We start from the raw sequence: 16,594 nt of genomic DNA on the forward strand, positions 1-16,594 counted from the left end.
TTTTCAGTGGTTTTTTTTTTTTTTTTTTTGAGACGGAGTCTCACTCTGTCACCCAGGCTGGAGTGCAGTGGTGTAATCTAGGCTCACTGCAACCTCCGTCTCCCAGATTCAAGTTCTCCTGTCTCAGCCTCCCCAAGTAGCTGGGACTACACGTGCTGCGCGCCACCCCGCCCTGCTAATTTTTGTATTTTTAGTAGAGACAGGGTTTTGCCATATTGGCCAGGCTGGTCTCGAACTCCTGACCTCAGGTGATCTGCCCGCCTTAGCCTCCCAAAGTGCTGGGATTACAGGTGTGAGCCACCGCGCCCGGCCATATTCAGTGTTTCTAAATAAATGTCTGTTTAAGCTTATTTCTACATAGATATTTAACATATGAAAAATCCTATTGACATACTCGTAAATGCCACTGGGATACAAGAAGTACAAGAAATGGTGTCTCTTAAAGAGTTTCCACTCAAGTAAGGATGTCCATTAAAAATTAACACAAGCTAATATAGAAATGCTAAGTGAATGGCAGATACTTTATTTAAGGAGCGAAAAATGGAAAATTTCCCGGGTTACCTCCATATTTGTCTGGTAAGGAAGGGAGCAACACCTGAGCTGGACCTAGTCAAAAAGATAGAATTGGGATTGGCGTGAACAGTGTTCTCTGTGTGTGTGAATGGGGATTTCCCTAATGGCAGCATTCTCATTAGACTAGGTTCAGTAATAGCATTGAGTAGAGTGTTGGGAGCAGTGAATTTATGTAATGTGAATGGGGATTTCCCTAATGGCAGCATTCTCGTTAGACTAGGTTCAGTAATAGCATTGAGTAGAGTGTTGGGAGCAGTGAATTTATGTAATGAACAGTTGGGAAATGAGGTAGGATGAAGGCTTGGACAGCTATTCTGGTTACCTACTGCTTTGTAGAAATCTACCCAAAGCATAGTGTTTTAAAACAACAATTTATATATTGACTTAGTTCAGTTGGGCAGTTTTTCCTTTGGGTCACTCATAGCTTTCATTCAGATAGAGTCTGGGACCCAAAGGTTTCTCCTTATGTCTGGTGCCTGGTTTTTGATGGCTGAAATAGATGGGGCAGGTTGGTCTTCTGGCTTCACATGGTCTGGAGGTTGGCTTCAGGGTAACCAGTTAACTAACTTCCCCCAGAACAAATGTTTCCAGAGACTTGGCCAAAGGCTGAAGCTGAAAGATGTCTTAGGACCTAACCTAGGAAATCATGCAGTGTTATTTTTGCTATGTTCTCTTGGTCAGAGAAGTCTCACGTCTGTTCTGCATCAAGAAAGTGGAGAAATGGACTTCACCTCTCAATGAGAAAATGGCTTGTGTAGAAAGGTTGGGTGAGGATTTGAAGGGAGATGGATGGGCAGCCACTTTGAAGACAAGCTTACCACCTTACATTTTATTCTGTCCTACACCCCTTTGCTCTCAAATTTGTACTTAAATTCGTTCTAATTATGGTTGGATCTAGATAATAATATTTAATCCTTAGACTAAAAGATCTATTATATTGACCTTAATTTGACTGCCAGCAAACTGATCTTTTTGTTTTTCACTACCTGCAATATTTCTTGATTATAATAGAGTCTGCAAGTAATTCTTTCATCTTTCAAAAATTCAGGTTGTTCTCTCAGGACAGTGATCAGGAATTTTTTGAGTTCAGAATTCTAGCGAGATTTGGCTGTTCTGTCTATATGATTATAATTTAAGAAATGACCATAACTGGGATGGTACAAGAATCAGGGGTTGGGGTAAATGGATTTTATTGTTCTGGCCTTAGCAGTGTTGTTTGCTGTCTCACATGCAAGTACACTTGGCTGCAAGTTATCTGGATATGTATTGTTATCTTAAGTGATGGAACTTGTTCTTATTTCCTGGCTTTATTGTGCCTTGCTGGGAACCTTGCTGTTGATCAGTATTTTTCAAAACCTGTCTGTGGACCATCTGTGAATTAGTCATTGGGGATGCTTATAAAAAATGCAGATTCAACACACTTAGTAATCAAACTTAATGAGGGAACTGGGACCTGGGCGTCTCTGTTTTTATCAAGCTACCTGTATGATACTTCTGCACATTGAAGTTTAACCCTAACACAGATCAAAGGATACTCTGCTACTTGCCTTACATTAGATTATTTATATTTCATGTTCCTTTTCATGATTGAGGATAATTTCGGGTAAGCCTTAGGATTATTTGCTGTAAATTGGAATGATCCAGAATAAGGCATTGCCTTCTGTGTGAGAATTCAACAGTAAGACAACAAATTTTTTTTTTGTGCTGCTCTTTCTAGTGCTATTTCCTTAGTTTATTTAAATCGAAGCTAGGTTGCTTTTGAAATGGTTTTTGGGTACAGGTTTCTCACAGTAACATTTTAAAAGTCTGCCCAGTGTATCCTATCTTTTCAAGCTGTTTCTCAATGCTTTGCATACCTTTTGCTATGTCTGTATTTAGGTATTTAATGTTCCAATTTCCTGGAACTCCCTCTTCTCCTTTTTCTGGCAAATGGCTGTATGCCTACCAAGAGGCTATTGTTCATCTTTTCTGAGTCAATCCTAAATATCACCTTGTATATTTTTGCCTTTCTTGAGTATTCACTCCGTTCCCTATCTTACTATATCTCTGAATCTCCTCAGAACTTCAAACATCTCTAAAGGTACTTCTGTTCTCTGCTTTGTGTAGTCATATTTATATGTATATGTGCATAAACTTTCTTACTAGATTATAAGCTCCACAGATGCTATCCATCCTTCTCATTTTTGCTTTTCTTACAGAGTGTATCTTGGTGTTATGCATGTAATGAATAGTTAATATGTGTTCCTTGAATTCAAAGAAGGGCTGCATTTCCTGTAGATAAGAATAATGAACTGAGTTGCACTTTCTGCTTCCCAACACAATACCCAGAAGCCTTAAAGTAATGGAGGAAAATGAATATAGTTTACCCTAGTTTACTTAGTTGGCACAGTGACACAGATGCTATTGAGAAGTATGATTTTCTTAAGTTTATTCTCCTTATGTTGGAATACAGAGGTGCCGGAAATGTTGAAAGTCTAAATATAAATGTGATTACATTTGACATACTGAGTAGTACAACCTAGTGTTTATCTTCCCTCATGTGGAAACTCATGTAAGGGAGCATTCTATTCTTAATCTCTACCTTTGTGTAGTTGACTTCTTGTACAGAGTTTCACATTTATCTTAACATCCTGAAATGTCCTCTTCACCTTTTTCTGGCAAAGGGCTAGCTACCTGTCAAAAGACTGTTGATTCTTTTCTTTTTTGAGATGGAGTCTGGCTCTGTCGCCCAGGCTGGAGTGCAGTGGTGCGATCTCGGCTCACTGCGACCTCTGCCTCTGGGGTTCAAGCTGTTCTCCTGCCTCAGCCTCCTGAGTAACTGGGATTACAGGCATATGCCACCATGCCCACCTAATTTTTTGTATTTTTAGTAGAGATGGGGTTTCACCATGTTGGCCAGGCTGGTCTTGAACTCCTGACCTCAAGATCCACCTGCCTCAGCCTCCCAAAGTGCTGGGATTACAGGTGTGAGCCACCGTGCCCAGCTTGTTGATTCTTCTAAGTTCATCCTAACTATCATCTCTGAAGTAGCCTCTCTCGACTGTTCCATCCCTAGTCTTACTCTGTCTTTGAAAAATTCTATCCTGCTTTTGTTAACTTTTTAAATGACTTTATTCTCTATGTACCTTTTTGTTTAACTATAGTACTGGATCTGTGTATTAAAGTAAACCTTTGCTGAGTGTGGTGGCTCATGCCTGTAATCCCCGCAGTTTAGGAGGCTGACATGGGAGGATTGCTTGAGCCCAGGAGTTTAAGACCAGCCTGGGGAATATAGTGAGACCCGCATCTCTGAAAAATAAAAATAGAAAATGAGCTAGACATGGTGTGTGCCTGTAGTCCCAACTACTCAGGAGGCTGAGGTGGGAGGATTACTTGAGTCCTGGAGGTTGGGGCTGCAGTGAACCATGGTTGCACCACTGTACTCTAGCCGGGGTGAAAAAGTGAGACGCTGCCTCAATCAATCAATCAATAAATCAAACCTGTATCTTAAGAGTAATAATTATCCTTTGTTGAACTTTTAGTCTGTACTGGATACTATAGAAAAGTGCCTTAAGTCGTTAGCAGTTTTACAGATAAACTGACATTTAAAAAGCCAGGTTCCAAATCTAGTAAGGAGCAGATCTAGAATTTGAACCAGATTTTTATTCTAGAGCTTTTGTGCTTAACCATTACATTATTTTGATTTCCACTGGTAAGAGAATGTGACGACAGTAGTCACTTTTAGTACTGTTTCTGATTCTTTTGGGTCATCTTCAAGCTTTGGTAAACAGGCACTTATCTACAGGTTATAGAAATTATTTGTAAAATATATTTAAAGACTAATAGAGATTTCTTCATCCCACTAGTATACATGTTCATCCTTTGAGTTACAGGACACATTTTTTAAAAAACCAGCTAAAAATTTAATGTTGTGGTGCTCCAGCTTTGTGTTGAGCTGTTAGTTTGTCAGGTGAGCAGATTCTGTAAATATATTCTCATTTTAAAAATGTCCAACAAGATGCCAAAAAAACCCACATGGATTGTTCATTTTACATATCTCTTGTGCTGACAAGCTAGGACTTAAATCCAGCCCTCATTTTGTTATATACTTTGTCACCGTTACACATACCTGTTCTCTTATTACAGCACTGCAGTATAATTTTCTACAGTATAATTGTTGTTCTGTGAGGTGTCCTGAAGGGCTCTCTCCTGAAATAAAATAGCTTAATGGCCTATGTATTTTGTTATGATTTATTTTCTTATGACTACTTCAGTCATGTAAAATTTTAATGGTAGATTTTTTTCATTTTAAATAATTGCTCCATAAATATATGTTTTCTTCTCTGAAGATTGCTCTCTAGTCGGTTTATAATTGAGTTGTTAGAGGTAACTTAGGTGACTAGTTTAAAAAGAAAAAGAGGTAGGCCAATTTTTCGAACAGGCATTTATTTATAAATAGAGATTACTTTAATTCCATAACCAGTGAAGTGCTTAATAATGAGGAGAGATTGTTTCAATGCTTATCTCATTTTTTTCTCTTGTTTGTTCTTGTAAGTACTTGCTATTATTTCTTAAAAAGTCTGTTTCTGTAGAAGGGAATAAATAATCACAGTAAAAATTCCAGTTTCAGATTTAAAAGAGATAGTAAATGTATTTTAAAAGTCTCATTTTATAGTCTTGATTATACATTTCACATACCTTTTAAAATAATCAGTATTTGAGGAATGCAGATAAGGTTTGCTGATGGAATACTTGTCTAATTAAACTCCTTGTGACTTGGTTCCCTTAATTTAAAAAAAGTATGCATGTCATGACTTTATTATTCAGTTAATGTGTAAGACTGAATACAGTATGTAACCCAGTAGGTAGATTAGGCAAATTAACTTCTACTCTACTCTGTTTTCTTCTAATCCATATGTCTGGCTTCTCCTCTGTTGTACTTCCAAATGTTGTGGTGTCCTAGAGTTTGGAGCTGTATGTATGCCTTTGTCTTTCTGTTACTCACTTTGTTGCAACTACTCAACTCTGCTAGTGTAGCCAAAAATGGCCATAAGCAAATGTGGCTGTTTTCCATAGCAGTAGTTTGCTGACCCCTGTCCTGCAGATAATCTCCCCAATCCCATGGCTTTAAATGTCACGTGTGTGCTGACACACAGGTTTGGGCTGGAAATACAGTCCTGATATCTCCCATAATTCCAGACTTCTATATCTAACTCCTTGCCTAAAATAATTTATTAGGTCAATCCTATGCCTTATATGTCTAAAACAGTACTTTTTGAGACCTAATCCTTGTTTTAGTCTCCATTGCAGCCACCCAAGTTTAAATTACCATTGTTCTTTCACCTGGATTACTGTAGTAGCCTCCTAATTGATCTCCATTTTTCTATCCTGGTCCCTGTATAATCCATTCTTCACCTACCAGCGAGGTGATCTTTTTTTGATGGCATCATTTGGACTGAATAAAACCCTCCAGCAGCTTCTCATTGTAGTTGGAATGCTTTCGAAATTCATTACCAAGGCCCACAGGCCCCTTCATGTTACGGCCACTGCTGACATTTCTGGTGTCCATATGATACTCTTCTTTCCTCGAATGTGATGAGAAACCTGACTGCTGAGAGAATATGCAATAGAGTGATTCCTATAATAGCAATCACCTGGGGAAGTATTGATTTTTATATTTTAAGAACTGAAAAAAACAGCAAAAAACTTTTTGTTTAATACAGTTGTTAAAATAATCATGAGACTAGCACCAAGGAAGGATACATATTACACAAGTAAAAAAAGCAGGATACAAATTGCATAATCATATACACTAGGATTACATATGCATGTGGACAAAGACTAGAAAATATTGAGAAGTAGAAATAGTTGTGTTACAATGGTAAGGTTAGGGACATTCCAGTAGTTATGGGGAAAGTTAGGGAACATTCCCTTATTATCTAAACATTGAACATCTTATTTTTTAAGACTAGAATTTAAAACAAATGTTTCTTAGAATCTAAAATGAAGTCTTCACTCCTGCACTGCCCAGGCTGGAGTGCAGTGGTGCGATCATAGTTAACTGCAGCCTTGAACTCCTGGGCAGCCTCCTGAGTAGGTTGTACTATAGGCACAAGCCACCATGCCTGGCTAATTCTTTTATAAAGACAGGGTCTTGCTACATTGCTCAGGCTGGTGTCAAATTCCTGACCTCAAGTGATCCTCCCATCTCAGCCTCCCAAAGTGTTTGGGATTATAGGCATGAGCCACCATGCCCAGCCCATTTAACTTCTTTCTTTATATTTCATATAGTTTACATTTGGGAAATTGAGAGTACGTGAAATATAATTTTAAAGCAACAAAACATAAAGTAAAAATCTTTAAGTCATTATTGCAAAAACTTATTTTAGATTCCCAAGTCACTCCTAAAGAATTCAAATATCTGTTTGCCCTGTGAAACCTCCTTAAAAGCCTTTTAAAAAAGAGCTCTGGAGTCAGAAGAATCACTTGAACCCAGGAGGTGGAGGTTGCAGTGAGCCGAGATCGCGCCATTGCACTCCAGCCTGGGTGAGAGAGTGATACTCCGTCTCATTAAAAAAAAAAAAAGGGGCTGGGCACCCTGGCTCATGCCTGTAATCCCAGCACTTTGGGAGGCTGAGGCGGGCGGATCACGAGATCAGGAGATCGAGACCATCCTGGCTAACATGGTGAAACCCCGTCTCTACAAAAAATCAGCTGGGCGTGGTGGCGGGCGCCTATAGTCCCAGCTACTCGAGAGGCTGAGGCAGGAGAATGGCGTGAACCCAGGAGAAGAGCTTGCAGTGAGCCGAGATCGCGCCAGTGCACTCCAGCCTGGGCGACAGAGCAAGATTCCGTCTAAAAAAAAAAAAGCTCTAGTCCTAGTTTTTTCGAAAAATACTACTCATTTATTAAAAGATAGGTTGTATTTATTTTATAAAATTCAACTTTTTTGGAGGAATTCAAAATTTAGTTGTACAGTGGAGTTTAGTACTGTTCCTTTATCAGAGTTAAAAATAGTAACTGAACTGAATAATTTGAGGGATACCTGGATTTCAGGCCAAATTCTTAGATGCTTGGCCAAAGACAATTGCTTGACCTTTATGGATCTTTTTCCTCACCTGTAAAAGGTTGGAATAAAGTGATTCTTGAGGCGCAATACTATATAATTCTGTAAAATACTGTTTTCTTAAAAATTTGAGTATTTTCAAGTGTTTTTCCCTTAATCAGTTATTTCTGAATGAATATGGCCTTAGCTTCCTTTTACATAAAATAACTTTTGTAATAGTTTCTTTATCATTTTGGCTTTAGTTTGGATTCTAGAAGGGAAACAGGATGAATTATAATATGAGAAAAAGAATCTGTACATATACTGTATTACTAGAGGAATTGCCTGTTTTAGTCAAAGCCAACCTTATATCTTGTATTTCTTGTGTATCATGTGAAGTGTGTATGTGTGTGTGTGTGTGTGTGTGTGTGTGTAGACATTGAATCCTGAAGAAAATTGTAAGCTGATAATATTGCTTGTGAATAAGTATGATCAGATTTCTGGGTGGGGGTCAAGTTATGAGTTATTAGGAATCATCTTGCCCATAGTGTCTTGTCTGCACTCTTAGCAATTCTCAGGAACCATACCTTTAAATTTTATTTCTGCATCCAAATCAGCCAAGAAAGATTCTGTTCCAATAACTGTATGAAAGTCTTTATAAGAGACATTTTGTAACTGTGTCTCTCTGTAAAATTCTTTCCTTTTAGTGGAACTTCTGCCTGTGTGCAATAAGGAAGTGTCTGCTTTTATTGTGGGATGTTCCTGGAAACCTAAGAAAAATTCCATTCAGTGACATGTTCCTTTATGTTTCATTATTGTTAAGCAGCACTTTGTACATTGGTAATTCAGTTGATTAAATAAACATTGAACTGCTATATGGAAAATATGGGAAAAGAGATGAGTAAGACACACATTCACAAATAAGACTACAGTTGAGGGGAGGGTGGAGAGATTTAAGCTATAATAAAAAGTAGAATATTCGTTTATTAACAAGTTTAAATGAGTGTATGTGGAGGGGTTGAGAGTGAGGGTAAGTCAGAGGAGGAATGGGGCACATCTGGCTGGGGAATTGGGAAAGGCCTCTTGAAGGTAAATGACATTTCAGCTGGCCTGTGAAGAATTAGGAGAATTTAACAGGCATGGGCTTGGGGAAGTGGCATAAAGGATGGAGGTTGGAGTCACTCCATGTGTTTTTGAGGAACATAGGCAATTCTGATTTGTGGGGATAAAGTATTACTGGGAAATGGAAAACTTCATTTGATTTCTGTTCAACAAGCATGGAAATATAGGCTGGAATGTTTATGTTGGGCTGAGCAGTTCGTTCTTAATACACTAGGCACTTTAGGAACCATTTAAGATACTGAAGTTGGAATGTGCCAGGATTGAATAATCTGGTGGTGAAGCTAGCAGTACTTAATAGAAGGGGGCAGGAACACCCACAGAAGTTGCTTATAATATTATAAGGAAGTAGGCTGGGCCGGTTGCTCATGCCTGTAACCCCAGTACTTTTTGAGGCCCGAGGAGGAAGGATCACTTGAGGGCCACGAGTTAGAGACCAGCCTGGTCAACAAAGCAAAACCCTGTCTCTACAAAAATAAAAAATAAAAAAATTAGCTGGGCACAGTGATGTGCACCTGTAGTCCCAGCTACTCAGGAGGCTGAGGCAGGGGAATCACTTGAGCCTAGAGGCTGGAGGCTGCAGTCAGCTATGATAACCCCACTGCACTCAGCCTGGATGACAGGGTGAGACCCTGTTTCTTAAAAATATGTGTGTGTATATATAATGAAGAACAGCACAATGGCTTGGAGCAGTGTGGGCAATGGACAGAAAGGAATATGGATGTAGGAAACATTGCTGTAAAAGAGTATATGGGCTTAGCATAATTAGTAGGGCTTTGGGGGTTGATAATGGGAGAGTAGAGAGGATGCCTGGGTGACTGGGCAGATACTGATGGCTTTTTTAGAAATAGAGCGTCAAGAAGGGGGACTTTTTTTTTTTTAATTATAAACCACTTTATAGCAATTACAATTTTAAATCACCTGCTGTCCTACTACCCCTATACATTTACTGTTCTCATTTTGCTTGTCCTCTTCCAGTCTTGTTCTTAAGTGCATGTAAGTTATACACTTAAAGTCCTGCTCCTTTTAATTTATTTTCTACCCTTGATGTCATATAAGTGTTCTGAGAGCTAGCTTTATTAGATAAGCCGCCAAGGTTTGGCTTTGTTCACTCTCGGATGCCTACAGAACTTCAAGGTAGAATTAGATGTTTGAATGAACTAGAAATGTTAGGAACCAAATGATCCTGTTTCTACTTAAAATTTTAATGTTTTGTTCATCATGGATAGTTTGGCATTTTAATTTTTAAAGATACTGCATTGTTATTCATTATCTTAATTACTGAGTTTTTTTGGCACCCCCTTAAATTTTTGCACCCCAAATTTTACCTCACTTATTTTTGTCTGGGCTTTCTTTGTTTTCAAGTCTGGTGAGTGACTAGAATCAGAAAAGAAGGAGCACATGGACAGAAAGAGAGGGCTGAGACGGGAACCCTGAGGAATAATCTTTATTTAGGGTGAAAAGAAGAAGAGGATTCAGTGGAAAGTGAGAATGGGCCATTCAAGGAGCCAGGTTACGTGTTGAATCAGGAGGAGAACATTGAGACAAGTTGGGATAAAGATAGAATTTTGAGAAGGAAGCATGGTGGTCATTAATGGTAATGCTTCAGAGAAGCTGAGGAGGGAAGAATTAAGATTGAGGAGAGGTAGTGAATATTCTGGTGATAAGGTTGTCATCCATTGCTTTGAAGAGGGCAAGAGTTCCTGAAAAGATTTACCATTTTAATCTGGAGGCTAAGGTAAATTTGAACAAACTGGTGAGAACTGAAGGCTAGGTTTTTAAAAAGAGTATCAAAGGAGGGGATTGGTGTGATGTGAATAGACAAAGCAGGCTTTCCTAGTATTACCCGACACTATTAAAATGAATAAATCTTAGTTTTTATGGGAAAGGGAGTCATTTACCATTTAATTTTTAATAAACTTCTATGTTCTGGCTGGAGTGTTATGGAGATTTTACATTTGTTTGTTTTTTGTTTGTTTGTTTGTTTGTTTGTCTGTTTTAAAGAAAGAGTCTTTCTCTGTTGCTCAAGTGGAGTGTAGTGGCATGATCATAGCTCACTGCAGCCTTGAACTCCTGGGCTCAAGCGATCCTCCCACCTCGGCCTCCTGAATAGCTGGGACTAAGAGCATGTGCCACCACGTCCAGCTAATTAAAAAACTTTTTTTTGTAGAGACAAGGTCTTGCTATGTTGCCCAGGCTAGCCTCTAATTCCTGGCCTCAAGTGTTCCTCCTGCCTTGGCCTCCCAAAGTACTGGGATTACAGGTGAGAGCCACTGGCACCCAGCCCATTGTTAAATTAAGAAATTTTTGAAGTTCATATGACTTCCACAATTTATACATATAATACAGACCAAAGTGTCATCTAACTTGTATAGATAGTTGGAAATCTTGTAAAATTTATAAGCCAGCATCATATATTTTATATGCTGTTTTGGAATATATGCTTTTTATATACATGTGAATTTTATGATTGATTTGGGGATATGATTATATCCTACACTTCTGCATTACTCCACAGGTATTACTGTTCTAAAGATTGCCATTCAAATAGCTCCTGATATTAATCACCTTCCTTTAAAAATTTTGCTAATATTTAGTGATATATTTTTTGCTTAATCTTGTTCTAGATATGGCTGTTTCAAAATGTTCACTTTTATATTTCCACGCTTAGAGTCTTATGATTATGGGCTTTCAAAATAATTGTGGGCATTCATACGTAGTGCCATCTTAGCCTTCTACTTTTCTCTATATATACCTACTTATATTTGAAATCTTACTAATCGTTATTCTTGTGTATATGGCTGTCCCACGTTAAGGAGGCTGACTCCCAAGTGTATATATATGTCTCAGTTTCTGAGCTCCCATATTCTTTCAGCAGACATTTATTTATTGTTTGCTCTGTGCCAGGCACTGTGGTTGGCCCTGGTGAGCAAAACAGATAAGATCCCTACTCACATTGGTGCTTATGTGACCTCTTTTGAACTCCTTCTGTGTCATCTCTCTTAATCACTTATATAGTAATCCTTACCTAAATTTTCTATCATCGGCTGTCTAAAACCGAACTCATCCTTTCCTTCAAACAAGTTCTCTTTGTGGAATTTTCAACTTTTAAAAATGTTATCGGCTGGGTGTGGTGGCTCACGCCTGTAATCCCAGCACTTTGGGAGGCCGAGGCAGGCGGATCACGAGGTCCGGAGGTCAAGACCATCCTGGCTAACACGGTGAAACCCCATCTCTCCTAAAAAAATACAAAAAATTAGCCGGGCATGGTGGCGCATGCCTGTAGTCCCAGCTACTCAGGAGAATCGCATGAACCCAGGAGGCGGAGGTTGCAGTGAGCCGAGATCACGCCTCTGCACTCCAGTCTGAGTGACAGAGTGAGATTCTGTCTCAAAAAAAAAAAAAAAAAAAAAAAAGATTATCATTTTCTGTTACCTAGGATAAAAGCCATGGGATTTTCTACATTCACTTCTAAGTCAGTCATGTACCATATTCTCTCAATTCTTCCTTTGTGGTAAATCCTTTTTCCCCTCATCGCCTCGACAAATTATGTATGGACTAATACAGTAGTCTGCTGCTTGCCCTTCTATATGCTGTTGCCAGATTAATTCTTCTAAAGATGCACATTTTTATGTATTTCCATATTGCTCAGAAATTGTTGCTTATCCATTTGATAGGCAGAATGAGATAAAAACTAGGACTATCCTCTTACCAGTTTTTTCATATCCTTTGCATCAGCAGCATTGGTCTGTTTTTTTAACATTCCAAACTCATGCTTTTTCTTAAGCATTTTTTCCCACCTGATATCTTCTCTAGTTTTTTCTGTTTAACCTTCTGAGTTCATCTCAGCTCAAATCTTATTTTATAAAGCCTTCCTCATCAAAGGAGACTTTTGTAACTACTGTTACACATACACTTCTGGCTTGGCATTTGTATACAGTATATTCAGCAGGTTCTGTGCCATAGATATATATATATAGTTCAAAATATATATTCAAAATTGATATAATTTTGATTGTTTAATTATATATTGATTTAATATATTTATATTATATATTTAATATTTATATATTTATATATTGATTGATATAATTTTAATTGATTGTTCAGAATACTCACCAGAATTTGCAAATAGTAATGACAAAGATGATCAAGGTAAGCATGAGTGTATAATTGAACATGTAACATATGAAGATGTGTGTTTTGTGTTTCATGGCAATTTCTGTTACTCTGTCATTTATTCATTCACGTTGCTCTGTTACTCTTTATTGTCAACATCTTTAATCATCAGATTTAGACTTTCCCGTCTTAATCTTGGTAAAAAGTGAATACATGGTAAGGATTTTATTTAACCAGGCAAATTTTTTAACTAGTTCCACAGAGAATCCATAGAATGGACACATTTGTAGGGATATTGAAATGAATATATAAATAGAGGTACAACTGGTTGTTCTATGGGGTGAGGAAAGAAATTGAATCTTTGCTGGACAAGAAAGTTGGAAATTCTACGAAGAGAACTAGTTTGATGGAAAAGATTTAAGCAGCTTTATATGTATATATTTATTATATATATGTGTATATATTAGCCTGTGTTCTCTCTCCCAGTTATTTTGTTAAACTACTTTAAAGTCATGCCTGACTGAGAGTGCAGAGTAGGAACATTTGATAAAGATTAAAAAGGCAATGGCTACTAGAAAGCTGCCTCTGCAAATTGTCAAAGACTTGTTCCTTTTTTTTAGTTAGAGCTCTTACTAGTTTTACATTAAATGTATGTCACATAGTTCCTTTGTCTTTCTCATCTTTCTCAATAACATGACAGTAGTTAACAGTGTTAACTTTTCCCTGCATAGAGGACCATACATTGTTTTATGTATTTTATTTCTGTGCTTTGTTTTAATTTACTAAATTGTTTTTCTGTTCTCTTTTTACGTAATCCTTATTACTTCCTCTTATGATTTAAAAAACTAATCAAATTGAGGCAAGAGTATTTAATACAAATAGTAAATCTGCAGAAAAGGTACATTAGACTGTGAGTGAGGAACATAACAGGCTCTAGACCACTGCTGCAATTTATAATTTCTTGGAGAAGAACCTTAAAGAGTTTAGGCCTCAGTTTCTGAATCCATAAAGATTTTAAGTAAGTGATCTCTTAAAATTCCTAAGTCTAAATTTCTGTCATATTCACATGCCACTACTTAAGTAGTTACCTCTGTTCTTTTTTTTGCTGGAAGCCAGACTCTTGTATTAACAAAGTTTTGTTGTCATGTTTTCCTTTTAGATTCTAGTTTAGGACTAGTCATTACAGCTTTGTTTGACATTTGTTTAGTTCTGGATCTAGTGTTGTTTTCATAGCAAGCATTCACTTGAAGAGGAAAAATTAACCTAGTTGTGTTTTATTTGCCTTTTTCTTTTTTAAAGGTATTTTCAAAAGAAATAATTCCAGATTGATGGATGAAATTTTAAAACAACAGCAAGAACTTCTGGGCCTAGATTGTTCAAAATACTCACCAGAATTTGCAAATAGTAATGACAAAGATGATCAAGGTAAGCATGAGTGTATAATTGAACATGTAACATATGAAGATGTGTGTTTTGTGTTTCATGGCAATTTCTGTTACTCTGTTATTTATTCATTCACGTTGCTCTGTTAGTCTTTATTGTCAACATCTTTAATCATCAGATTTAGACTTTCTTGTCGTAATCTTGGTAAAAAGTGAACACATGATAAGGATTTTATTTAACCAGGCAAATTTTTTAACTGGTTCCACAGAGAATCCATAGAATGGACACATTTGTAGGGATATTGAAATGAATATATAAATAGAGGTACAACTGGTTGTTCTATGGGGTGAGGAAAGAAATTGAATCTTTGCTGGACAAGAAAGAATTTGCATGTCTATAGATAAGAATTTTGCAATGTTATCTGAGAATCCCATCAATTGTAAGATAGCTCCTATAAAAGTAGAATTGATAAAGGTATGTATGCTATAGGCAATGCATATTCCACTCTAACAGTTTTTTCTTAGTCTTTATTTTTTTTTTATTCTGTGTTACTGCTAACGATATCGCAATTATACAGGAAATTTTAGATGCGTGAAAATTTGTTAGCCTATAAAGTTTCTGTTTTCTAGAGGATGTAGTCACAATGTATAGTCATTCTGAACACTTTGAAAAGAAGGCAGTGTATAAATATATACATGGATGTGATTTGGGATATGTGGATCCTTTCAGAGGAGAATAGCTAAGTATGTTTTGATATTGAAATTGAAGGGCTTAAAAAATTCTTGTTTACTGTAAGAACTGTATGTTTATTTTGGTTTAACCTTGTATTTCTTAAAACTGCTTTTGAAATATACCTGGAAGAGAGTGTTTTTAAAATACATTGTTTGTTTTTTCTTCCAGTTTCAAATTGCCATTTGGCAGTGAAGGTGCTGTCTCCGGAAGATGGAAAAGCAGATATTGTAAGAGCTGCTCAGGACTTTTGCCAGTTAGTAGCCCAGAAGCAAAAGAGACCCACAGATTTGGATGTAGATACGTTAGGCAGTTTACTTAGTAAGTTTTTTTAATATATATATACATATATATGTATATGTACGTGTGTGTGTTTAGTTTTGTCACACGAGGATACAGTATGAAAGAAAATATTTTTGTTTCTTTCACACCATAAAGCCTGATTCTTTTGTTGTTAATACCTGTTAAATTTCTGAAATTTAAAGACCTATGTAAAAATGGTTTCGAGACAATGAAATTTGTAGCCACTCACTCGCATGAGGATTTAATGGTAAAGGAGACGACCTTTGAGGATCTTTTTTGTAGTGATGAATATTCTTGAAAATAGGACTTCTGCTTGTTAGCCTTCCTCTCCCTCTTCCCCTTTCTTTTTGGTTTGAACTTTCCCTTAACTTTGAACTTAATCTTTTTATGAGGTGATCCCAGGAATATAATCTTACTGTTACCATGATTCCTTTTTAATTATTCTTTCTATTATGCTATACCAAATATACAACTGTATTTGTCATGTTATACCAAATATAACTTTTTTTCTTCAGCTGTTTAAGCCTTTGGTTTGCATATTCTGTCTAGAGAATTCCCTCTAGGACCTTTTTGCCTTAATGTCATCGTCCTTCTTGCTTACTAGCATTAGCCTTGATCCTTTTGAAGAAAGACAATCTCTAGTAAATTCATGTTCATTAATAGCTTCTATAGGCATACAGATTTAGACATTCATTCATTTTTTATTACTTAGAATATCCATTTACTTATTAATCGTGCATTTTCAGGCTGGATGGGGTGGCTCACACTTGTAATCCCAGCACTTTGGGAGGCTGAGGCAGGTGGATCGCTTGAGCGCAGGAGTTTGAGTCCAACCTGCGCAACATAGCAAAACCCCATCTCTACAAAAAATAAAAAATTAGCCAGGCATGGTGGCTCACGCCTGTGGTCCCAGCTACTCAGAAGGCTGAAGCAGGAGTATAGTTTGAGTTCGAGAGGCAGAGGTTGCAGTGAGCCAAGATCGCATCAGTACGCTCTAGCCTGGGTGACGGAGTGAGACCCTGTCTCAAAAAAAAAAAAAAAAAAAAGAAAAGAAAAAGAAATGCATTTTCTATCTTAACTTATTTACTTAACTCTCCATTCTTTGTTTCTTCCACTTTGACATGTGTCCATCACAGAGCAAAGTCCATCTCCCACTTCTTGGTTTCGCTAACTTCCTACTTTTGTTGACTACTCGCTTCTTACCCTACCCTGTCATTGCCTAATTATATTCAGGCTCAGTGAGTAGTAGACCATTATGGGGCCTCTCTGCTCAGATGTTACTGGGATGTTGACTGTTTCCTGCACCCTATGAGGCCCTAATAAGAGAGTAATTTCATAAGGACA

The 16,594-nt window shown here is 37.3% G+C and overlaps 1 protein-coding gene across 1 annotated transcript in view; it reads left to right on the forward strand.

Moving 5' to 3' along the window:
* NUS1 (NUS1 dehydrodolichyl diphosphate synthase subunit) overlaps positions 1 to 16,594 on the forward strand; it is a 34,085-nt gene that overhangs the window by 3,207 nt on the left and 14,284 nt on the right. Inside the window, exons 2-3 of the mRNA XM_034962762.3 lie at positions 14,135 to 14,260; positions 15,119 to 15,268. Of these exons, the coding sequence (XP_034818653.1) occupies positions 14,135 to 14,260; positions 15,119 to 15,268 (276 nt within the window). The remainder of the gene's footprint in view (positions 1 to 14,134; positions 14,261 to 15,118; positions 15,269 to 16,594) is intronic.

The sequence above is a fragment of the Pan paniscus genome, chromosome 5 (genome assembly GCF_029289425.2).
Source record: "Pan paniscus chromosome 5, NHGRI_mPanPan1-v2.0_pri, whole genome shotgun sequence".
Classification (NCBI taxonomy): Eukaryota; Metazoa; Chordata; class Mammalia; order Primates; family Hominidae; genus Pan; species Pan paniscus.